The sequence below is a fragment of the Protopterus annectens genome, chromosome 17.part0 (assembly GCF_019279795.1).
Source record: "Protopterus annectens isolate FY-2018-M chromosome 17.part0, PAN1.0, whole genome shotgun sequence".
Taxonomy (NCBI): Eukaryota; Metazoa; Chordata; order Ceratodontiformes; family Protopteridae; genus Protopterus; species Protopterus annectens.
In genome coordinates, this window is record NC_056751.1 from 705,094,753 (window position 1) to 705,121,906 (window position 27,154).

Genomic DNA, 27,154 nt, shown 5'->3' on the forward strand with positions numbered 1-27,154 from the left:
AACATGACACAGGTCTGCATGTATATACCTAGCATGACACATGTACATGACATACAGCAATATTATGTCATACTGATTACAAGGCCACATATACGTGGGTTCATCCACATGTTGTATTGCTGTTATATAGACAAACATATGACATTTTGAGATTCACTGGAAACCTTGGTGAATTCTTTTTCTGCACTGTTTTGTTGCTGTTCACAGGAATTATACATGTGGTCTCCAGCAGCATTATTATACATGTGGTCTCCAGCAGCATTATTATACATGTGGTCTCCAGCAGCATTGTGTGACTGTCACATTTGTGTCATTAGCTGTTCTGCATGAACTGTACCCACATTAGTTTTAATGTGTCCATATATGGTGGCAGGCCCTCACCCACACATTTTCAGTATTAAACATGTAGGCGTATGATGTACAACCAGCGTAATGCTGTGAAATAGGTAGAGCTGTACGACCGTGTAAAGAGTTCCACTATGTCACATGTGATTCATGCCCAAGGCTTTGTTTGGAGGTGAAGTCCAACTGTAGCATAGGCACAGCTGTAGTGTGACTGTACTGCATCATGGACATACCAGTAAATCATATCAGTATTACCACGTGACAGTTTGCATGAACACACAGAGATGTATGTTAGGATTTCCTGGCAGTATAACATTTTCATTGGCAGTGTCAGGGGGGCAGTGGTTGTGTGGCACATGTGCTGACTTTTGACATATACTTATACAGGGTGTTACATGTATTGTTTGGTATGTGTATAATGTCACAGTGACAGGTTCCTCGATCACTCTGACTTTTGACAAATACTTATACAGGGTGTTACATGTATTGTTTGGTATGTGTATAATGTCACAGTGACAGGTTCCTCGATCACTCTGACTTTTGACAAATACTTATACAGGGTGTTACATGTATTGTTTGGTATGTGTATAATGTCACAGTGACAGGTTCCTCGATCACTCTGACTTTTGACAAATACTTATACAGGGTGTTACATGTATTGTTTGGTATGTGTATAATATCACAGTGACAGGTTCCTCGATCGGTATGTGTATAATATCACAGTGACAGGTTCCTCGATCGGTATGTGTATAATATCACAGTGACAGGTTCCTCGATCGGTATGTGTATAATATCACAGTGACAGGTTCCTCGATCGGTATGTGTATAATATCACAGTGACAGGTTCCTCGATCGGTATGTGTATAATATCACAGTGACAGGTTCCTCGATCGGTATGTGTATAATATCACAGTGACAAGTTCCTCGATCGGTATGTGTATAATGTCACAGTGACAGGTTCCTCGATCACTCTGACTTTTGACAAATACTTATACAGGGTGTTACATGTATTGTTTGGTATGTGTATAATGTCACAGTGACAGGTTCCTCGATCACTCTGACTTTTGACAAATACTTATACAGGGTGTTACATGTATTGTTTGGTATGTGTATAATGTCACAGTGACAGGTTCCTCGATCACTCTGACTTTTGACAAATACTTATACAGGGTGTTACAGGTATTGTTTGGTATGTGTATAATGTCACAGTGACAGGTTCCTCGATCACTCTGACTTTTGACAAATACTTATACAGGGTATTACATGTATTGTTTGGTATGTGTATAATATCACACTGACAGGTTCCTCGATCGGTATGTGTATAATATCACAGTGACAGGTTCCTCGATCGGTATGTGTATAATATCACAGTGACAGGTTCCTCGATCGGTATGTGTATAATATCACAGTGACAGGTTCCTCGATCGGTATGTGTATAATATCACAGTGACAGGTTCTTCGATCGGTATGTGTATAATATCACAGTGACAGGTTCCTCGATTGGTATGTGTATAATATCACAGTGACAGGTTCCTCGATCGGTATGTGTATAATATCACAGTGACAGGTTCCTCGATCGGTATGTGTATAATATCACAGTGACAGGTTCCTCGATCGGTATGTGTATAATATCACAGTGACAGGTTCCTCGATCGGTATGTGTATAATATCACAGTGACAGGTTCCTCGATCGGTATGTGTATAATGTCACAGTGACAGGTTCCTCGATCACTGACACTTGACTTTGCCCTGTGCCCTGCTGTACTTCCTTTGCACATGGGCATAGGTGATGCATTGCCATCAGTCTCACATACTGCTGTACCATTCATTATAATGGCTCGCTTCTTAATTCACACATCATTTGCAAATGCTTGAGACAATATCCATTGCTATTACATGTAGCAGGCGCATGCAATACCCAGCTGTGTGTAGAGAATGCACTCATAATAGTGTGTTGTTTGTATATGTTGTTATCCGTATGGCCTATATCTATGTCAGGCAGGGATGCTTTAGTCACATCTGGCACAGTAATCTCTCACACATTTGGTAGGCCATACAGAGCTATTCTCTGCAATGCATACCCATTAGGATTTGGCAATACAGACCTCCCTTCAAGGTTTTCTATTAGATGCTTGTGTGGTACATCTTTTTGTGTTGTGCCCAGTAAATACACAGTTCATTGATAACGTTGATGGCATATGTTTGATTCTTGTAGGGGGGGATTGTGGCTGATGTGTCATGCAAACATCTCAACTGGCCGGGATTGCCCATGATTTCAAATCCAGTTTTAAAACTTTCCTTCTGTGGTCACTTCTGGAGAAGGGATGGTGAATTCCCTTTTAAAATACTGACAATCATTAGAGTTATGCACGTCTGTTCCTGCAGAACATATATAATAAGTTAGAATCACATATTCTGCCAGTACTGGAGATTAATTGTTGTCATCTTTTAAAAGTGTCTATGATTGTGCTTGCTTCTTTCTACATTTGTTTAGCAGTATGTTGATTTGTGTCCGTGATTGTTTGAGAGCTGTGCTGACGTGTCTGTCATATCGCAGCAAGTCATTGTTTCAGATCCTCAGAGTATGCGCATACCACCTAGTGTATATATTGTCCTTGCTAAATGTCCTTTCTAGTAGCATGTCAGTGATGTTTATATCACAACCATTCACCTCCATTGACATGTAACTTTGTATGACCATCACATATATACTGTCACGTGTGTTTATATCATAATATAATTGCACAGGAGATTTTCACAGCCGTACATACTGTGCTATCTATATATGTGCATAATGTTATGCTACTGATTTGTCTTGGAAGTGTACATACATATCCTATCTTGGGGAAATTTCCATATTTACCATGTCTTCATCCGCTTTATTTATTCCTATCATTCAAGTCTGTGCTCATTTTCATCAGCACACTTTCCCTGCCCAGTGTACCTTTCCTTGTAATTGCTCCTGCAGTTTACCCCCCTATTATTTCATTCCACAAATAATTGTTTTAGTGTACATTGTGCTCGGTGCACTTCTCTTTACTGTTATTACTGCTGTTATTGCTGTATTTTCACCCCTGGTAGTAATTGTGGCGTCTGCATGACCTTGTGGAGCAGGTTTGCCCTGGCAAACTTGAATACTTCATTTCTGTGCTGCTCTGCATGGTTCCCTGGTCGTTAGTACTGTTGCTGATCATGAAACCTTGCTTGTATTCCTGAAAGGATGATGAACACCTGGAATATGCGATTAGCGCTGCTACTCATCCCGCTAACATGTAAACTTCATGTAGGCTTTGCGCAAAACCTACGTGGAGTTTATTAAATCCCAAGGATGATGTACCTAGTTACTTTTCTATAAGTTCTGAATTTCTCAAAAACACAATAAGTCTTGCTGCCTTATAACAATTGCATTTGTCTTAACTTTTTCTGTAGAATGTATTCTACAAAATAATAGAATAGAATAGAATAGAATAGAATAGAATAGAATAGTACTCTCTACTACCGTCTCTGTTGTATTCTCTAACTGGAAGAATGCCATTATAAAACCACTCCCTAAGAAACCTAATCTCTCTAACCCATCAAGACTTTTGACCCATTTCTATTCTCCTTAACCTAGGAAAGATTCTGGAACAAACTGCTTTATTTGCAACTCATTGCATCAACCAATACCACCTTCTCTCTCAAAAGCAGCATGGCCTTTGGTCTGGTCATAGTAAATCCACAGCTATCTGGACACTCAGTGACACCATTCTTCATGGAATGGACAAAGACCTAATTAGTGAAGCAATTTTTATTGACCTCAATAGACCCTCTGAGACTGTTGATCACTTAATACTCCTAGACCACCTCACTGAAAAAGACATTAGTGATGTCACACTGCCCTGGTTCAAAAACTACGTCTCTAACCACCATTTATCAGTTAATTTCATTTTATCCTACTCTGCATCAGTCCCTTTGCAGAAAGGTGTCCCCCAAGGATCTATTCTAACACCTCTTAACGTGTCCATCTACATTAACAAACTTCCTTTGGACTTACCCCACCTTACTCTCCTACTTTATGTTGATGACATAGTCCTGTTTCATGCCAAGCATTCTGCCTCTTCTCTTGAACTCAAACATCAGGCTGAATTTGGGCCTTTATTCAATAGGTCAGTGATAATCAATTACTGCTAAACTCCTCTACAACAAAAACAATGCCTTTTGGCACTAGGCAAAAGCTCACTTCTGTCTCTAGGCCTCTCAAAATCCTCAATCATCTTAATAATACTATTGAAAATGCCACTTTATTCAAATACAGAGGGATGGATGTAATTTGAACCCTTCCTAAATTTCCGACTCCACCTGGACCACACACACACACACACACACACACACACACACACACAGACACACACACACACACACACACACACACACACACACACACACACACACACACACACACACACACACACACACACACACACACCTATATCAACTCTGTCCTGTTCTGGGCTAATAGGATCTCCCATTTTCTATCCAGGCCCTGTAGAAATGCCACAGGTAAAGTTATCGTACTGTTTCAGCTAGGTTACTCTCCCCTGCTAATTGCTGCAGTTTACTAAAGGAATGCAACCACCATTCAGTCCATTTCAAATGCCTTTTTTGCAGATTTATCACCCTCTCCCCAAAAAGTGAACACTATTGCAAAACCATTGAAAAAACTGTCTTCCTGTGAAACAACATGCTGACTTACTACTTGCTTCTCTACTATTTAAACTTATTAAGAATGACAACATCCCCCCACTAGCTTCCAGGCTATTTACAGACATATCAACATACAACCTTAGATAGTTTAATCACTCATGTCCTCTCCTTCAAACCCCCCAGCCTAGGTCTTGGTGCACAGATGATGCTTTCTCTGTCCTTGGCCCAAACTATGGGAATATTTCCATTTCTTTTTAAGATTATTCCTTTTACCCCATTTTCCATTCACAAATAAAAGCTCATTTCATGACCCTAGGAAAATGCAACAGCTATCCCTCTGGTCATATAACTTATCATTTTTATTCCCTTCTTCGGTCTACGTACCTTGCTATGACTCTGTTTTTGATTGTGAGTCTTTCAGTATGCCAACTGTGATTTCCACTCTATATATAATGAATGTATGTACTATGTTTTTTCACTTACTCTGTATATAATGCTATTTATCTATTGCCTTTATTCCCTGAAACCAACTAAAATATTCACTTTGTATATACTATATATATATATATATATATATATATATATATATATATATATATATATGTAAAACTGGATATTGTCATTCACACTGTATATAATTTCATATAACTGTTGAGTAACCATTGTGTTTTCCTTGGGAGCTTTACCCCGGTTAACAAATTGAAGAAAAACATAAATGAATAAAACCTGTATTCAGTGCTTGTTGCCCTTCTTTATACCAGCAGCTGTTATTCTATTTGGCAGTCATTCCTGTCACCTATTGGTCACATTTATAATGCATTAAGCCTACACATTCACATAAACAGAAACATATGCACATAAACCAAAATAATTAATAAAATGGCTTTATTTATATATGCATGCACCAGCTATTTGTTATAAAGCACAAGAAATGTTTTGTTTTAAACATATGCAACAAAATGCATTGTACAGTTGTTAAAACAATGAATTTTGTTGCAGTCAGGAATAAGAAAAAACTTCAGAATACCTATTAACTGCCTACATGGGGAGAAACTTGATAAATAATACATGCAACATGCTTTAAAACTGTACAGTATTGCTAATGTTGAGTTGTTAAAATGGGCAGATTTGCTTGCATTGAAGTAAGACTGTCTGTCTGTCCTTGTTCTCAGTCATTATGTCAGATGAAGCAGTAGCCAACAGAAGAGCTGTCATCAAACGACGGAGGGAGAAAATGGGGACCCTGCTTCTGCAGAATGACAGTCCTAGCCTCACCCCCCAACAGAGTGAGCTAATAGATTGCCTGTTCAAAGCCTACCAGCAGTATTTCATCTCATATTTCCCTAAGATTGTTATAGTAAGGGTGAGTTCAGTGATGCTACTGGCTTTTCTCTAACTGTCATGGTTTACATGAAAAAAATATATCATAATGGCATTGATGTGGATTTCACTGGATTACTAAATATTCTACAAGAAAAATTAAATAAAAACTCAGCTTGATTTTTCTCTCACTGGAATAAGGCACAAGAATGAATAATTAGGGAATTGGTTGGGACCAATGGTTCTCAACTGTTTGTCAGGGAAATACTATCCAGGAACAGGTATACTGTCGCCCTGATGCAGACCTAGGGTTATAGGGGAGAAGATGTTGGCAAAATAAGGGTTTGTAAGCTTATGCAGATATTCTGAGAGTTAGTAAGCTGAGGAATATTATTAAAGTAAATATAACAATGAACTCTAGTATTTTACATTTGTTGCATTATGATAGCTATTCATTTTAATGGTACTCACCTATTTTCTTATATTTTCTGCATTTTCCCCATATTATTAAAGTGACTTATTCCAAGTTGAGTTGCAGTTTTTTCCTTTATTTCACTCTATTTTCCTTTTTTTTTTTGTTTAATATTTTTTATTTTTTTGGTGAAATCCAGCTGAATATTCACACATCTTTCAAATAAATTCATAATTTTATTAGGCAATGCAAAAATCCCCATGCTCTGTAATAGACTCACCACCCATGTGAAGAAGAGTCCATCCCTAACCATATTCAAATGCAGTCTTGACCATTGGATGGGAAATTGCAAATCCAACCCTAGAGTGGCCCCCATGTCTCTTTTAGACAAAGGCTGACAGTAAAATTCCCTAACTAACATTGGACAGACAATCAAAGATTCATCCCCGCGCTGACCACCATGTCTCATAGAAGAAGTGCAACAGTAAACATTCACTAACATACCACCCAACATAACTTTTTAGCAACCTCCTAACTAACATACCCCTCTTAACAAATACGCCCCCCCCAATTAAGATGCATGTGTTACAATCGGATGCATTTGGGTTGGGTTGCGTGGCTAGGCTAGTGAAGGCTACCTGTTAGTTGTTAGCCTTCTATATACCTATGGACCTATGAATGAAACATAAAAAGTACTTCTCTTGCTTTTGAAACAAGTCCCTCAAAGCAAGCTTTGTAAAACATCTCAGGATACAGCATTTTAGAACAAATTGATTGATGCCATTAACTGGAAAATTCATTTACCAACTAGATTAAAGGCAATAGTTCCTAAAATTAAGCAAAAGAACCTGATTTTACAAAAATAGTTTAAAATTAGAGCCCCCATTTATACCACTTGGTTTCAAAGATTTTTACCTTAACCTTGTGCAATAGACTGAATTTACTGAGTTCCCTCTTTCTACTTCTGACTGAAAGTCTAAGATAATACAAAATAGCAACATTAAAATTAAAATTAACAGATTAATTCCCGATGGACCCACCAGCACAGACACAAATTAATATATTTATTGTTTTACACTTTAGTCCACTGCTGCAGTACATGTGAACAGTTTGTACTGGTGTTTGTCTGTTGAATGAGGTAACCTCTTCAAATTTAACTTATTCAGTAAGCAGCTTGCCAGTTTCTGCTGGATTTAAGTCCTTGTCAATCACCACACTGGCTTTATTTCCCTCTTTGGAATATTTGTCCCCTGTGCTCACACTTTATTACTTTTATAGGATCCCACCCTGTCCTCCTCCATTTATGGATTTATGTTTCTTAGCTTTCCTTTGTGTTTCTAGCCATCATTAAAGTTGTTAAGATGTTCAGAGGAAGTTAAAAGCAAACTAAATAATACCATGACCGTGAGATATTCTTTCTGTAAGTTGATTAACTTTTTTTCTGATGTGTTGATACTGTATAATGGTTTCATATGTTGCTTTCATCTTAGGAAAATGCTGTTCAGATTTCTGAAAGAATGGTTTAGATCATAGTATGTTATTTGTCTGACATTTTTAAAGTATATTCCTGGATATTGAGACAAATGTGAAAAAAATGTATACTTACAGACTTTTTTTTAGAAATGGACAATTTGCAGTCAGAGGTGCATCTGTCACCTCATGGGGAATTCTTGTCAAAAACTAATTAACAAAGTGATTCACCATTCTGGAAAAATGTGTTTTGTTTTATATATTCATAGAAATATTACCTAAGTAACTGCCTATGACCTAAACTAAGATTTTATTTACACCTTTTAGTTCTAAGAACTGCGAAGGAGGAACAGCACTATGTGAGCATTTTACAGCAAACATGTTTCTGTTTCTCTAATGTACTGGGAGCAAGGCATAGCACACTTATTGTGATCAAAGTCCTACCTGGCCAACAGAGACTGAGATACATCGGTAAAAAGGGAGGTTCCCAAGATTCACACATATGGCACACACTCAGCAGAAGCTGTGGACATTAGCAAACAAATTCAGCTCAAACTTCAACCTCCCCCCCAGTAATCTCACAAAAAATGTCATGAAACCATACAGCCCTGGCTATCACACAGGACCAAGTCCTGGAGGCACTTTCAGAAGTCATAAATATGGCTTCTGTGGGTCCTGACAATATCCCATGATGCATTCTAAATAGTATGAAACAAAGTATTTCTATGTCATTAACAACACAATCCAACCTCAACCTCCAAACTTGCTTTGTACCAAGTAAGTGGAGGACAGCAACAGTTACCCCATTACACAAGGGAGAACCATCCACTGACCAGGTCAATTACTGTCTTATAAGTCTGACCAGCCTCATATATAAAGCCATGGAAAGACTTATGGAACTGATTGATAAGGCCATAGGAAATCTTCAGATACTAGACTCATCACAGTTTGGTTCTTTCAAGGGCAGGTCATATCTGGTCAACCTAGTGGGCTTTTTTGAAAAAGTCACCAAAGCGTTGGACATAGAGAAGACTGTACACACTGCCTACATTGACTTGGCTAGTACCCCACTTAGGTATTGTGGATAAGCTTTCCAAACTAAGAATAAATCTATACATCACCCTATGGGTTGGAAACTGTTTTACAGATAGTATGCAGTAAGTTAGGATAGGGCTTACCACCACATCATCTAAAAGACCTTTCAGATGTAGGATTCCATTGGTATCTGCTCTGCAGCCACTCTTATTTGTCATCTACTTCTCAGTAGTCAAAGCAAATATCAAAGCCCTATGATTGATCAGTTTTGTAGCACTCATTGAATCCCCATTGACTCAGCAATGCTACAGGAGGGCTTCCCCAAACAAATAACTAGTGTCACACTTATGAATTAAATCTCATTGCCCAGAGTACACTATTGTGTCCTTTGGAATATTGACTACCCTTGGGAATTATCACATTGACAATATGCCCCTAAGAATACACCCAGTAGTCAGGAATTTGGGCACTTACATTGCCAGTGACCAAACATTTGATCAACGTGTCCACTGCTGTGAAGAAGTCCTTCTATATTGCACCTCTTATAAATAAAGGGACGGCCTCTAGGTCCAGGGAGGTCAGTTGTTCCATTTTACTCAGCTGCCATTAGGCCCATAATAAAGTACAGTGCCTCCTTTGGTATGTACCTGTCCAGTCACTTAAAACAACTGGAGGGTCCACAGAGGTTCATTACAAAAGGAATAGTGGGCCTAAGGCACATGACCTACATGGACTGCCTTAAAGCCCTGTCACTATACTCGGTCTCATACAGACTACTAAGAGGCAACCAATGCCTGGCTTATAAGGCATTCACAGACCCAGCAGTAATGGTCTTACTGTACAACTAAACATCAAATGGCATTAAAAATACCATGTCCAGAGACCTCAACCTCTTCTGCAACATAACCAGACCAGTCTAGAGGGACAGATACATTTCGCAAAGGATGCTGCTACTGTAGATCATACTCCCCATATACGTAAAACAAAGCTCTTTCATGATCATATTTAAATGTAATTTGCACTAATGGATGGGAAATATGAAATTTACCCCAGGACTGACCCCTATACCCCTAATGGACAGAGGCAGTGCTTAAACACCCGACCATACAGTATGGACCCCTAATACACTGAAGATGAAACTCAAACAAAATAATCTGCTAAGAATGAGAAGTATTTAAGTATAGCTATGGCAAGGATAGTTAAACATGTATGGGATAACACAGCTGGATGACAAACATGAAGCATAACAAGGCTTAAAAATAACCCATTTGGAATGATAGTTTAGTACTCTCATATGAATCTGTAAAATGATGCTTGCACTTTCACATCCAGGCTATGTGGGGGAGTACATAGCTTGGCCATGCTGTGCATCACATATAAACTGGACCACACAGGTTAAGTGGTTGGGAAGGACACAACCATCATTTGCACATGCTTATGGGGGAATAAGGTGATAAGTGACAGCAACACTATTATATGGATTGTTTGACAGGTGTATTTGGTAACCATTTACTCTATTAGCAGATTGTGGGTAGTTACAGATCGCATCCTCCTGTGATGGGGGCTGAGCTGTTCTTTTCTGACCATTGGCAGTGCTCAATGCAGTGGGCAGCAGTTTTGGGACTTAATGATGTCTATGGCAGGGAAGATAAAGAAATATGGGATTGATTGCATACACACTAAAGGCTTGTCCCACTGTGAGTCTGTGGAAATTCCACAGTCATGACCAGGATAATAACCATTTGCATGGTATTCATGGGTTCATAGGTTCATAGGTAGGTACTAGGCTATTAGTCCTAGGGCCTATATAAGCCTAGCTAAAAAGGTACCCTGGCTTTCGCCACCCAAGAAAATTATTTTCCTGTGCCCCTGTCAAGCAGAGCCACAGAAGTGATCCCTGGGGTGAATTTCTTATTTCCCATCCAATCATCAAGATTTTTCTTGAAGAGTGCTAATGAGGAGCTCTGTTTGACATAGATAGATAGTCTATTCCAGAGTATGGAAAGTCTCTGGGGCAGGAATCTATCCCTCCAGCATGTTCTGTTTATTGTGGTGACAAGGTGTAGTTCCCTACAGTGTGTAGCTCGGAGGGATTGGGATTTCTTTAAGTGGGGCATGTCCAACAGCTCTGGGTTTGACATAGCTTTGTATGTTAGGCAGAGATTGCCTCTGAGTAGGCGATATGCGATGGAGTAAAGCTGGAGGTTTTTGAGACGGTCTGCGTAGGGCATCTGTTTGATGCCAGTAATCCTCTTTGTGAGGTATTTCTGTGGCCTTTCCAGTTGTTGTAGATGTCTTGTGAGGTACATACCAAAAGGGGCATTGTACTCTATAATGGGTCTAATGAGTGATGAGTAGAGGGGAACAATGACCTCTTTTTTTTCTGGATGAGAAACCTTTTGTGATGAGGTGAGCCACATAGAAGGATTTCCTGACCACTGTGGCGATGTGATTATCAAAGGAGAGACTACTGTCCACCTGTGTCCCAAGGTCTCTTATCACACTTTTGGCATTAAGTAGACTACCACTTATGTGGTAGTTCATGGGTACATAGTTTTTACCAAAGGGGATGACAATACACTTTTTGGCATTGAGCTTCAGGCCATGGCTTTGACATCAGGCATCTGTCTCAGTGAGGCCCTACTGTAGTATGTCCACATCGTTAGGAGTTTCGATTATGGCTCCTAGTTTGCAGTAATCTGCAAACTTTGTTAGCCAAAGACCTTCTGTGTTAGCCTGTACTTCAGAGAAGTAGATAGCAAACAGGAGAAGACCAAGGACTGAACCCTCTGGTACTCCACTTGTCACTGGTCTGAAGTCGGATTTGGAGTCTGCAACTTTCACAGTGTGGGTTCTGTCCGTGAGCCAGTTGGCAACCCATCTTGTAACATAGGGATTTATACCTAGTTTAGTGAGCTTATCTATAATTCCAGAGTGGGGGATGGTGTCGAAAGCTTTGGCAAGATCTAGATAAGCTGTGCCTCATCTATGGCTTTGGTGACTGCTTCAAAGAAGTCAGTCAGGTTTAGGAGACATGATCTGCCTTTTACAAACCCGAACTGGGTAGGGTCCAGAGTTTGGAGATTACCAATGTCTTTGTTTATGAGTTTCATGATGATACGTTCCATGGCCTTGCAGGCCAGGCTCGTCAGGCTAATGGGGTGGTAGTTCCCGGGGTATGTCATGGCTCCCCCTTTGTGGAGTGGGAGAACCATCATGGTGCACCATTCAGTGGGCACAAAGCCTGAGGTGAGGCTATGATTGAACATGGTACTTAGGTAGGGTGCCAGTTCATTCTGTAGTTCATGTAGAACGCAGCCTGGGATATTGTCAGGTCACATGGATGCTGTGTTCTTGGCTTTGGAGATTGCGTTTTTTACCTGTGCAGCCATGATTACAGGAACTTTGCATTTTTCCGGTATAGGGATGGGCCCTCTAGGGGGTGAGAGGGGGGGGTAAAGTTAGCACTGAACCTATCTGCCAGGATGTTGGCAATATCATTTGATTCTGAATATTTAGTGCCATTGTGCTGTAACTCAGAGCAGATCTGATTGTTGCCATTGAGATTCTTGACATAGCTATAGAATGCTTTGTGGTTGTCTTTAGAGTCAGTGGCAATTTTGTTTTTGTAACTAGCTTTGGAGGATTTTATGAGGGATCTCAGCTTCTTACTGAGGTTGAGCAGGGAGTTCCTCCAATCATGGGATTTTACTCTTTTTTGCAACAGTTTCTTTCTTCTGTTGTAGAGTTTGTTTATGGTAGAGGACCACCAGATTGGCTTCCTTTTTTTAGAGGATAGCATCTTGGTTCTATTAGGGATAGCATGATCTATGCACTTGTGTAAGTGCTTATAAAGTGCATTTGTGTAGGATTCAGCTGTTGTACCTCTATTGTCCATCTGCATGGGTGTCATGAAGTTTGCCACTTCTGTCTTAAGAAGTGTGAAGTTGGCTTTGGAGAAGTTTTTTACGGTGATTTCCCTAATTGGGGGTGGGGGCGGGATGTGGATGTCTAGGGTGATTAGCTTGTGGTCGGATCTGACCAATGAGGAATTGACCTTTGGTGTGGAACACCAGTTGCCCATGCTGGTAATGACCAGGTCTAGGATATTGCTGCTCCTGGTGGGGGTGTGAATAAGTTGATCCAAGGCATTGGAATTTATGAATTCCAGAAAACGTTGAGCAAAAGAGTTGGTACATGAGTAGTTTTTCCAGTTAATGGTGGGGTAGTTGAAATCACCCATTATTAGGGTGTTGGGTTGTACCCTAATACTTTCCAGTGTATCAAGAAATGAGGAGTGGAAATCCTGGGGTATGGTGGGGGTCTGTAACAAGCTTCAATTTGGATTGCGGTCTTGCCCAGAATTAGTTGCACTTGGATAATCTCGGATGCATTATGCTGTGCAACTAGCCTGGAGGTGTGGATATCCTTAATGAATATGGACACGCCTCCACCTTTAGTGCTTCGTTCCGGGTTAGTTGGCCAAAAGGTGTGGTATGAATTACAGCCTGGTAACACAGGGGTTCTCACTGGAGCTTTGAACTTGGTCTCTGTCACTGCACAAATGTCGATGTTCTCCATTTTAAGGAGTGCCTCGAGTGAGTGCATTTTGAGGTTTAGACTTCTAGCATTGAGTAGCATTACGCTCAGATTTTGCTTGCGTGTGCCTGTTATGGTGGTGAATTTGTCATTTGAACCTTGCCTAAAAAAGGCACTATAGGGGTGGCAAGAGCCTTAGCCAGTATCCGGAATCCCAAGGGCGACAGGTGCAGGCCATCTCTGGCAAAGCATTGTGGTCTGTCAATCATGTCATCCCAGGCAGACAAATATTGGATCCCCTTAGAATGATACCAGAAGCTTAGCCAATTGTTGAAGTCAGTCATTTTGTCCTTGTACTGTGGTATTTTGAGTGATGGCAGGATGCTACTCAGGGCTAGGGTCATACCTGCCTGGGCTACAAGATCGGAGAGCTCCTCCATGTCTCTTTTTATGTAGTCTAGGGAGGTATGTCTCAGGTCATTCACACCAACACAGACAATGACAGTGTCATATTTGTACTTGTTGTGAAGTGACCTGAGTGCATGTGTTACGTAGTGGATCCTGGCACCTGACAGGCAGCTGACAGTAACTTTCTCCTTGTTTAGCCTGGTGAGTGGAATATCAGTGCGCCTGACTATAGAGTCAGCTATGACTAGAGTGTTGGGTACGTTATGCCTTATGGGTTGTGGTTGAGTGGCACACTGAGTTTGTGGACTATGTGTCATTTGGGTTGTGTTGGGGGGTGGACTTTGCTTGCGTTTTTGGTTTGGAGGTCCCTGATGCTTGGGCAGGTTTTTATTGAGAGCCTCCATGGATGTAGGCATGTGTTTTGTGTTTCTATGTGTGTGTTTTGATGGTGTAGGTTTTGAGGGACTATGTAATGAGTGTGGTGTGGTGCAAGTGTCTACCTTCTCCTCTTTACTGTCTAGTCCAGTCTTGGGTGAAGAGAGGTTTGTTTCCAGTTTGGCTATATAAGTGCATCTCTCACAGGTAGTAGTGTTGGGTGGTAGGAGGAGAGGGTTGTCTGTGTACATAAGGCAATTGCTGCATTGCCCCAAGATGCCCAGATTCATCAGGTAGACAGGAGAAATCACCGGGAGCTGACCCTTAGACATGCCTGGATAGGTGCTTATTTATTAAGTACTAAAAACTGCTTTCCTCTAGACAAGTGAGGAAAGTTGAGTGCTGTAGTAATTTGCAGCTTATTTAGTGCTTACAATGAGTTCTGAACAAGTGCGGAGTTAAAAAAAAACAGATTTGAGTGCTGAAACTAGAAAACTGGCTAGTTCTAAGAAACAAAATTAAGGCTTCCCAATAACACAGAAAGGCATGGGGGCTCAGGAGACTACACACAGTCTAGACCACTTACAGGAAAGGCAGGAAACAAGCTTAAAAGTTTTTTTTCTTTCCCAGATGCTCTCTTTGTACACAGTAGGAGTGCCTGAAATCAGAATATGATCTCACTGCACTCAGTTGAGTGAGCAAATGAGATGGGTCCAGAAGGACTATCCAAATATAAATTTACAAGAGGGGCGGGCATTTTCAAAGCCACCAAGATTAACACCAAAACAAAACTATGGAGGGTGGGTGGGGAACTAACTGAAAAACCAGAGTCAAAACTTCCAGTTCAGTTAATATTCAATGCAACACAACTAAATCAATTAAAATAATGTATTATTTGAAAAAAGTGCAGATATAAGGTACTTAGATTCTCTTGTATGTCCAGTTGAATACAGCTAGATCTTAGCCGGCCAAAGCTCAGGTTTTAAGCATAAAATATTCCAAAATGTACCACTTAAATAGGCAGTAACAGGATATCAATGAATGAGACTACACCCGACTGCAATTACTATCTATGCAGGAATTCTAACAAACAATAAAATCTAGCAAACACTAACTGAAAAAACAGAGTCAAAACTTCAAGTTCAATTAATATTCAATGCAACACAAACAAATCTATTAAAATGCTGCATTATTTGAAAAACGTACAGATAAAAGGTACTTAAATTCTCTTATATGTCCATCTGAATACAGCTAGATCTTAGCTGGCCAAAGCTCAGGATCTAAGCAGAAAATATTCCAAAATGTACCACTTAAATAGGCAGTAACAGGATAGCAATGAATGAGACTACCCCCGACTGCAATTACTGTCTATGCAGGAATTCTAACAGGCAATAAAATCTAGCAAACACTAACTGAAAAAACAGAGTCAAAACTTCCATTTCAGTTAATATTCAATGCAACATAAATAAATCAATTAAAATACTGTATTACTTTAAAAAAGTGCAGATAAAAGGTACTTAAATTCTCTTATATGTCCAGTTGAATACAGCTAGATCTTAGCTAGCCAAAGCTCAGGATTTAAGCAGAAAATATTCCAAAATGTACCACTTAAATAGGCAGTAACAGCGTATCAATGAATGAGACTAACCCCAACTGCAATTACTGTCTATGCAGGAATTCTAACAGGCAATAAAATCTAGCAAACACTAACTGAAAAAACAGAGTCAAAACTTCCATTTCAGTTAATATTCAATGCAACATAAATAAATCAATTAAAATACTGTATTATTTGAAAAAAGTGCAGATAAAAGGTACTTAAATTCTCTTATACGCCCAGTTGAAGACAGCTAGATCTTAGCCGACCAAAGCTCAGGTTTTAAGCAGAAAATATTCCAAAATGTACCACTTAAATAGGCAGTAACAGCATATCAATGAATGAGACTACCCCCCAACTGCAATTGCTGTCTATGCAGGAATTCTAACAGGCAATAAAATCTAGCAAACACTACCTGAAAAAACAGAGTCAAAACTATCAGTTCAGTTAATATTCAATGCAACACAAATAAATCAATTAAAATGCCGTATTATTTTAAAAAAGTGCAGATAAAAGGAACTTAAATTCTCTTATATGTGCAGTTGAATACAGCTAGATCTTAACCAGCCAAAGCTCAGGTTCTCGGCAGAAAATATTCAGAAATGTACCACTTAAATAGGCAGCAACAGGATATCAATGAATGAGACTACCCCCAACTGCAATTACTGTCTATGCAGGAATTCTAACAGGCAATAAAACCTAGCAAACACTAACTGAAAAAACAGAGTAAAAACTTCCAGTTCAGTTAATATTCATTCCAACACAAATAAATCAATTAAAATGCTGTATTATTTGAAAAAAGTGCAGATAAAAGGTATTTAAACTCTCTTATACATCCAGTTGAATACAGCTAGATCCTTGCCAGCCAATGCTCAGGTTTTAAGCAGAAAATATTCCAAAATGTACCACTTAGATAAGCAGTAACAGGATATCAATGAATGAGACTAACCCCAACTGCAATTACTGTCTATGCAGGAATTCTAACAGGCAATAAAATCTAGCAAACACTAACTGAAAAAACAGAGTCAAAATTTCCATTTCAGTTAATATTCAATGCAACACAAATAAATCAATTAAAATGCTGTATTATTTGAAAAAAGTGCAGATAAAATGTACTTAAATTTTCTTATACGTCCAGTTGAACACAACTAGATCTTAGCCGGCCAAAGCTCAGGTTTTAAGCAGAAAATATTCCAAAATGTGCCACTTAAATAGGCAGTGACAGGATATCAATGAATGAGACTACCCCCAACTGCAATTACTGCCTATGCAGAAATTCTAACAGGCAATAAAACCTAACAAACACTAACTGAAAAAACAGAGTCAAAACTTCCAGTTCAGTTAATATTCAATGCAACACAAATAAATCAATTAAAATGTATTATTTGAAAAAAAAAGTGCAGATAAAAGGTACTTAAGTTCTCTTATATGTACAGTTGAATATAACTAGATCTTAGCCGCCCAAAGCTCAGGTTTTAAGCAGAAAATATTCCAAAATGTACAACTTAAATAGGCAGTAACAGATATCAATGAATGAGACTACCCCTGACTGCAATTACTGTTTATGCAGGAATTCTAACAGGCAATAAAATCTATCAAACACTAATTGAAAAAACAGAGTCAAAACTTCCAGTTCAGTTAAAATTCAATGCAACACAAATAAATCAATTAAAATGATGTATTATTTGAAAAACGTGCAGATAAAAGGTACTTAAATTCTCTAATATGTCCACTTGAATACAGCTAGATCTTAGCTGGCCAAAGCTCAGGATTTAAGCAGAAAATATTTCAAAATGTACCACTTAAATAGGGAGTAACAGGATATCAATGAATGAGACTACCCCTGACTGCAATTACTGTCTATGCAGGAATTCTAACAAAATCTAGCAAACACTAACTGAAACAACAGAGTCAAAACTTCCAGTTCAGTTAATATTCAATGCAACACAAATAAATCAATTAAAATGCTGTATTATTTGAAAAAGTGCAGATAAAATGCACTTAAATTCTCTTATACGTGCAGTTGAATACAGCTAGATCTTAGCCCACTAAAGCTCAGGTTTTAAGCAGAAAATATTCCAAAATGTACCCCTTAAATAAGCAGTAACAGGATATCAATGAATGAGACTAACCCCAACTGCAATTACTGTCTATGCAGCAATTCTAACAGGCAACAAAATCTAGCAAACACTAACTGAAAAAACAGAGTCAAAACTTCCAGTTCAGTTAATATTCAAAGCAACACAAATAAATCAATTAAAATGCTGCATTATTAGAAAAAAGTGCAGACAAAAGAAACTTAAATTCTCTTTTACGTCCAGCTGAATACAGCTAGATCTTAGTCGGCCAATGCTCAGGTTTTAAGCCTAATAAACAGCCTCTTGAAGTCTTGAACCCAGGACCCTGTACACCATAGAGAAAGTGATTTACCACCAAGCCATGTCAGATGTTCCATGTGCAACTGGTGATAGTGAAGGTGTAAAAATATAGGCAAGAACAATAAAAACACTTGTATGCATGTCCTTGTGTCCACAGCAAAACTACATCAAAGTATCCAAAAACAGGAGGACACAAGATAGGCTCCAGCTTATAAAGCTTTAATCAGGCACAAGCACTTTCACATCAGCTTCTTTAGGTGCATGCACCTGAAGAAGCAGATGTGAAAGCACTTGTGCCTGATTAAAGCTTTATAACCTGGAGCCTGTCTTGTGTCCTCCTGTTGTTTTTGGATACTTTTAAAAATATAGGCAAGCTGAGTAGCAACCTCATGTGAGGCACAAGAAGTAGGATCTGGGCATTGTCTCTGTCCATGAACTCATAACTGCTGAAGGGCAGTTGTGGTGGATTTTGTGGCTGTAGTTGACAGTGAAGTTGCTTCAGCAGTGGTCCGTGTAGTGTGTTTAGATGTGGTATGTGCCTGGCCAGCTCACATCTGAGTCTTCCCATGATTACAAACTGAACGGTCTGCTTTACGAGACTGGTGGGCATTTGATGTATGTATCATTGAGGTAGCCATTGCTGCTGCATGTGCCACCAGAGAGCTGATGAACAGCAGAATCTCCATATCTCTATACTCCATGTCACTGCACAGGTTCTGACATCATCATACAAGTCATAGAGCACACTCACAATCTCCACAGTGCCTCTATACTCCATGTCACTGCACAGGTGCTGACATTATCACACACGTCATAGGGCACACTCACAATCTCCACAGTGCCTCTAAACTCCATGTCACTGTACGGGTGCTGACATCATCATACAAGTCATAGAGCACACTCACAATCTCCATAGTGCTGTTCACAGATGATGTCTTTGCCTGAATCTCTGGACTACATATCTATTGATTTATGTGGAATGTTGCTCTCAGATCAGAGACTGAGCACAACTCACTGCCTCAGCCCTGTAGCGGGTATGTACATATCAGTGACAGTGCTAAGGTCAGAGGCTGCATGAGCTAGAGCCCAGGCAGGACTCACATCCAGAGTAAGTCTGCCCTGCACTATTGATATTGTGATTTCTGCCTGTACGTTCACTGGGGTCAGTGGTGGTGATAATGATGTGGGTGAGCCCCCCAGTAGTAGTACTGTATATAATGCCACTGTGTCATCATACTGTGCCATGTGTATGTCAGCCTCAGGAGACCTGCAGACATCAAGCATGTCGTATCTCATTGTGCTTATCCCCTCAGTCAAACATATACCTGTCCCTCCATTGGTATGTAGACATAATACCTTGACATGTGGGTTATTGCTAATGTAGCCCAGAGACACTTGGTAGGGCAGGTGTGCAACTGTATAAAACTTAATGTGTGTAGGTAACCACACAAAACATACTTTCAGTATGTTAGTAAAAGACTACTGAGAGAGTATACCAAAGATAAAAAAATGTGGACCAAAACTGGTAAATAGCTCAAACTCTTAAAAGATACATTCCTTGTACTTGATACACTGGCTTCTCTCCTCTTGGCTGAGTATAAACTGGATGAAGTTTCAACTTGTTGAACATGCTAGCTTTAGGAACTGGTCAACTGCTGTATTGCATGGGGAATCACTGTCACTGTGGCTTCTATTTCTGCCTCTGACTCACATTTTTGGGCTTTTAATTTTTCTCCAGAATTGTGTGACCATCAAGTTAACACATTTATATCTATGTATGTATTTATATGTGTGTGTGTGTGTGTGTGTGTGTGTGTGTGTGTACACACATACACACACCCATATATACATAAATATGTATATATATATATGTATATATATATATATATATATATATATATATATATATATATATATATATATATATATATATGTGTGTGTATATACACACATATTTGTGTGTGGGTATATATATTGTGTGTGTGTATGTATATATACATATATATATATATATATAGAGAGAGAGAGAGAGAGAGAGAGCATCAAAAGAAACCAGTGTGACCACCAGGCTGAACAGCATAAAAACAAGCTTTAATAAGATAAAAATGGACTGTAATAAAATAAAATAAAACAAAAGGATAAGCTCTTTCAGGTTATACCAAACCCTTCTTCAGATCTGCCATCAAAAGCTTAAACAAGATATTTGTAGTAAAACTATAGCAAATCAACCGTCTCCTTTCAGGCACTGCCTCCACAGCATCCAATCATATCCTTCTATGCATTCTCCGGCCCTTCAGGTTGGATTTGAGTAGTAAGTTTGCATTGAGATCAAGTGTTTTATTTGCCTGCAGTTCTGCTATCCATCTCATTTCACATTGTTCGGTTCGTGCTACTATATCACCACCCTGAACACCCTCTTTCACAACTTGCAAAACCATAAAACGGAAAGAGTGACCTGGATTCTCCATAACATGTTTAAAGAGCAGATTTTTCATATCTCTTAATGGAATGTCACTGACGTGCTTAGAAATTTGCTCTTGTAATTGTCTGTCAGTCTTTCCCAAATGAAAACCTTGACAGAGTGCACAGGTCACAATATATATAACATGCTTCATCTTGCAGTCTGCATGCATATGACATCTATATCTCGTGCCAAAGACTTTGTGTAAAAAATCATTCTTAGTTGAGATATATTTGCAGCATGTGCATATATTTTGATATAGTAGAATTTATTTTATTTTATTTATTTATTTTGCATTTGTTAACGGGATAGTCTGACTGGAAGGAGGTCCATTTTCAGTGGAGGCCTGGGGAGAAAAGCTCCACAGTTTATTAAGAATAATTAAAAGTTGAACGACAAACAAGCAAACATAAAACCATAAATCAATGAAACAAAATACAGTAGTACTGACAAGTATGTTTACAAATTATCTTGTGTTATTTGTTTGTCAAGTTAACAGTCTACAGCTATTTAAATTATGTGATCCTAAGAATTTGGTAAAGGAGAGGGGGAATCTAGGGATACTTATGTGATACATGGACATATCCAGTTTTTAGTAAGATGAAGTTTGAGTAAGTGTTTGAAAGTCTGGGTTGAGGAGGCAGAAGTAATTGAAGTAGGGAGATTATTCCAGGCTTTTGCTGTGGTGTGGGAAAATAGTGCTTTCCCTGCTGTGTTATTTGCCCTAGTAATAGTAAGGAGAGACTTGTTTTTAGACCGAAGATGGCGAGAGGTTTTTCAGGATAGGTGAGGATGCTGAAGGCTATAAGAAGTTGTTGATAGCTAAGTAGTTGAAGCAGTTCTAGCCATTGCAAGTCCCTTATTGCCTGACAATGATGAGTTCTATAGGGAGAGTTGTTAGCAAACCTAGCAATGTTGTAATAGCACGCCTCAAGTTTGGTAAGATTTGTTTTTCTAGCTTGAGTTAGGATAGGTGCAGCATACATCAGAGTGTATAGAAGGTGAGTTTGGGTGAGGGTGATTCTTGCCTTGTATGTAAGGCATTTTTTATGTCTATAGAGAGTTCCCATTTTTTTGTGTACCTTTTTAATAGTTTGGGCTATGTGGACATCAAAGAAAAGGTTGTTATCTATTTCTACCCCGAGGAGTTTAGTATAACTAGTTGGAGATATGACAGTGCCATTAGTAGAGATGATGGTGAAAGAGGGGGGGGGGTGTTTGGATTTATTAGGAAAGAACAGAAGTAATTTGGTCTTGTTTGGGTTGAGAATAAGCTGGATGTTAGTCATCCATTTTTCTGTGGAGCTAAAGGATTCTTGGGTAAGATTTTGTAAGGTGGTAAGGCATGGGGATGGGCAGATAAGTGTTGAATCATCTGCATACTGTATGAGTGAGGCTTGCTGGGTAGCAGTAGCAAGGTTGTTTGTAAAGATAGAGAAAAGAAGTGGACCCAGGATTGAGCCCTGTGGAACATCTATAGTTGTTGGAAGTTGGGGTGATAGAACTCCTTGCCATAGAACTGACTGTTGTCTATTGGATAGGTTGTTTGTGAACCAATCTATAGTAGCAGGAGCAAATGATAGGGTAGCTAGAGAATTTAAGAGTATTTGGTGTGAGACCATATCAAATGCTTTTGATAGGTCTATGGCAGAAACAAAGTTATTATCATTTCTGTACTGGTTGACCTGATGTATAAAAGAAAGGAAAGCAGTGGTTGTACTATGGTGAGGGCGAAAACCATGTTGTGTGGGGGAGAGAAGGTTATTAGTATTAAGGAATTGCATGATTTGTTTATGAAGACATTTCTCAAGAAGTTTAGAAAGGGGAGACAAGTATGTTAGTAAAAGACTACTGAGAGGGTATACCAAAGATCAACAAATGTGGACGAAAACTGGTAAATAGCTCAAACTCTTTCAAGGATTACACTTAAAAGGTACATTGCTTGTACTTGATACACTGGTTTTTATTTAATCTGATAGAAACTTTAACTGAGTTTGTCCTGAAACAAGAAGTAGAACTGACACCTGGAGAAGACATGTAAACCATTTTGGAAGTGGTCAGCAGTTGTTCTACAGCTAGCTGTTAAATGACAAAGTCTGGAGGAATCATTTGGCAAAAAAGATTCTATCACATAAGTAATGGCAGCTGCCACAGAAGTCTTGGCAGCAAAACCATTAAAATAAAGCCATACTCCAAGTCAGATGTATGGCCAAATCCTCAAATGAAAAAAGGATGGATGACCATGAACATTTTCAGAAGGAAATGACTGACTGGTTACATGCCCCAGGAGGGATGGCAGACCAGACTTTTGATGGATGATACTGGGATGGACAACTGAATTTGCTTAACCCAACTGGATGACTTGGATGCTGATATCATGGTGTCCCCAACCTCAAAAAGCCTACACTGCTCACAGTTCCAGGCTTAGTGGGGCCACATGGCCATTATCTTGAGTACCTAAAACATCACCATTTGAAAGGAGGACTGGGATTATTCATCTAGTGACAGTAAATGTTTACTTGGTCTGTCTGAGTTGAAAAACACACAAAAGTGCTCTAAGTGTGGTTGTTTTACTGGGCGGAGGGCTCAGTTAGTTTCCTATATTTCTAGTGCTGGTATACATTTGACACATATACATGGAGCTGCTTGCTGTGCCAGTGCCCTGTGCTGATGCAACCTTCTGGAAACATTTGCTTATTTTCATTATTCTGTGCAGGTTTAGCATGCTAATTACCTTATTGTAGCACCCAGGACTATTGGTGCTCAAACAGCATCTGATTTGACACTGGGCAGCATTGCTTGTTAGTTTAGCATCAGATTACACCACGTAAGTACACTTCCGTCATCCGGTTACAAACACCCCCCCCACTCCTATCCTTTCAAGTACACATTAGAATTTGCACCCTTGGATGGGCACTTTCCTGCTATCTCTGCATCCAGCTTGCTGGACATAGGTATTCTGAGGCAATGCAATAACTGCCTTATGTACACTGACAACCACTTAATTCTCAAACAGACAAATGCAGTATGCGAGAGATGTAGTTACACATTGACACTAGAGGTTAGGCTCTCAGATACAGACACAAAAAGCAACAAACAGCTTGTCAGTGACTCACACACATCACTCACCACACCTGCAAATGACCACATACATAGACCCACATATGTGGAGGTACTCACATGTAACTTATCCAAACCTCAAAGGCCTCTCAGGTGCAGTCCTCAGAACCTCTGCACATACACAACCAAGACACTTTCCATCACAGCACATAAAGCCACATCTCATTGTGTCTCAACTATCAATTGCATAAGGCGAAACACTCCATGACCCAATATTCTGGTCATAGGAGACTCCATCATGAGACACATTTACGTCCCTCTTACCAGACTAGATAAGGGGAAGGTTGCAGTTAGTTGTCTGTCAGGGACCAGGATTCACCAGATCACACAAGCACTCAAGCCACTTACCCATTTGTACCAGTATGACTCAATTGTAGTCCATGAGGGTGTGAATGACCTGAGACATATCGCCTTGGACTATATGAAGAGAGACATGATTAAGCTCTCAAAATATGTGTCACAGGCAGGTATGAGCCTTGCACTGAGCAGCATGTTGCCATCTCCAAGGATGATGCTGCAATACCAGCAGAAAATAATTAACTTTAACAATTGGATTAGCTACCATTGTCATCCCAAAGGGGTCCAGTACTTGTCAGCCTGGGAAAACATGGTTGATAGGCCACGCTGCTTTACCAGGGATGGACTTCACCTGTCACCTCTAGGCTTTTGGATACTGGCCAAAACATTATCCACCCCTATAGTGCTTTTTTTTAGGCATTGACAAACAGACAAACCTTCCAGAATAGCAAAAGATATTCAAGACAAAAACCTGGCATTTTAACAGGGGTATGTACACTTTTTATATCCACTGTATGTGTCACAGAGATTGCCCCTTCTTTGGAACAGGCTTCCTGTTCACATTAAGCAGAGCCCTGCCCTGGTCCTGTTCAAATCTAGTTTGATTCAATGGATGGGGAATCACAAATTCACACCTAGGGTAGTGCCTATGTGCCTTATGGACAGGCACAATCTGTAAGATACTCAATGCACAGGCATAAAACCATGCCATCCTCTTGCCCCTAGATAACACATATTTGGTAAAATGGGGTTATATTGTCTATGTTTGTAAGGGCCCTTAAGCATTAGCCTAGCAGTCTCTTATGAACCTATAATCTTTGAAAAATTGCAAGCATTTTTGAAATGATTGTTAACATTTATGATTAGTATTACTAGGATGATAAGCATAAATTGAATGAAAAAAGGTAATAGTAAATGTCTCACTGTGGTAATACTTGTGGTTCAAAGAGACTGATTCAGAAACAGTAATACTGTTGTCAGTCTGCATATTCTGTATAATGCAGCAGTATTAAGGAACAAATCTGCGAAAGTGCATGGGTACATATGGCCATGTATTCCTGCCTAATAGGGAAGTACAAGACTAGCTGCCCTTGTAAACTAATTATACCCTGTACCCTGTGGTTGTAAGGTAAACACCTTAACCATTATGCCAACTCCTGACTTGGGGTACCATTGTGTTCCTGCAGCAGTAAGTTAAGAATACAATTGCTGCAGCTTTGACTCCACATATTTTTTAAGCATTTACAATGTAACATTATATTGTGCAGGTGTGCAAAATCAGATATTTTATCAAAAAGATGGTAAGGGTAGCAAATGCTAAACAGAAGTGGAGTTCGAGGGAATCTACAAAGAAACAAGGGCTTGCTTTGGTACATAACAGAAAGAAGGAAAGAAATGACAGAACTGGGCAGGCTGAGCTAAGAAGGGAGGGAGAGCAATGAAGACTGAATGAATACATTGTTGCATCAGTATTCACAAAGGAAACCAAAGTGAGGCTGTCTTGTTGGGAGGTAACCAGACCAGAGTAGAGAGGAAAGTAGGCTGACATTAGTATACAGAAGAAGGAGGAGGTTGCCTTTGTGGATTTTAAAGCAGTATACACTACCTCCAGGAATTGTCAGAAAACTGGTCAGTGATCTTCGTGTTTCTCTGTTGCAGTCATCACATTTGGGTTATCCCTGCCAGGGTAGCCTTCGGCCGGCCCAAATACCAGAGACTTTGTATTTCTGCATTGGTTGCTGTCACTTGAGGACTGACATCAGGTTGCCAGTAGTATAAAGTACATCAGTTTTTCTTGCCATGGAGCCCAAAGCAGAAGCAGTTTGCATGCATGCCGGTCGGCCGCTACCTGAGTTTCAGTCTACCGAATTGAAGTTGAAGCCGTCTAAAGCTAAGTACCCCATTGGGGATCCTTTTTTCTTGCACTTACAGATGTCAGAAAAAGTTAATAATCGTCTTGCTTGTGGAAAACAAATACCACACCGAGACTTTCACTCTTACTGCATCACTTGTTTAGGCCCAGACCACGATGTCCCTCATTGTCACTTCTGTGCTTTGTTCAATGCCAGAACTATTCATTGTCAGGCCCTTATTGTAGCCAGATTTTTTGCTTACAGTCCTCAAATTCCGATATGGCTTTGGTAAGCCATCTGACAGCAAATCTTCTGAAAAAACATAAAGATAAAGACAGAGACAGACCATGCAGGTCCAAATCTATGGATGACGCTTCCGTTAAGCTAGTCATCAGTTCTCCGGTACTCAGTGAGGTGCTTTTGCAGCCCCTGATGCCCACTTCTGTTGATTCGCAGGCCGCTACTGAGACCCTTTTAGAGTCCGGTATGCCACAAAACTCTTCTTTGACTAAGGATCCTGCGGTCATCTCACCCTTGGATGGGTCTGGAGCCGCTGAACAGGCCCCGGCTTCTGAGGAAGGTCTTCGCACTACCGAATCTCAACACAAACCAAAGTCTTCTTTCGTGACTACCGTTTTTTCAAAAACTACAGAGTTTCTCAGGCCCAGGGTATGAACCACACCCAAGAAACCGATGACCCAATCTCAGGCACCTGCTACCTTTCCTCAGTCTCAAATACTTAAAATGGCAGAAGACCTTATCATGCTGATCAGGGGAAGCCAAGCTACTCCCTCCAAAAGGAAAAGAGATCTGTCCCCTGTAGTTTTGTCTGAACAAGACTCAGATGAATCTGATGCATCTGAA

The 27,154-nt window shown here is 39.7% G+C and overlaps 1 protein-coding gene across 3 annotated transcripts in view; it reads left to right on the forward strand.

Annotated features, from left to right (window-relative positions):
* LOC122791825 (nuclear receptor subfamily 1 group I member 3-like) overlaps positions 1-27,154 on the forward strand; it is a 386,827-nt gene that overhangs the window by 61,400 nt on the left and 298,273 nt on the right. For all 3 annotated transcript variants that reach the window (XM_044059782.1, XM_044059781.1, XR_006363206.1), the window contains exon 4: positions 6,201-6,391. In XM_044059782.1, the coding sequence (XP_043915717.1) occupies positions 6,201-6,391 (191 nt within the window). The remainder of the gene's footprint in view (positions 1-6,200; positions 6,392-27,154) is intronic.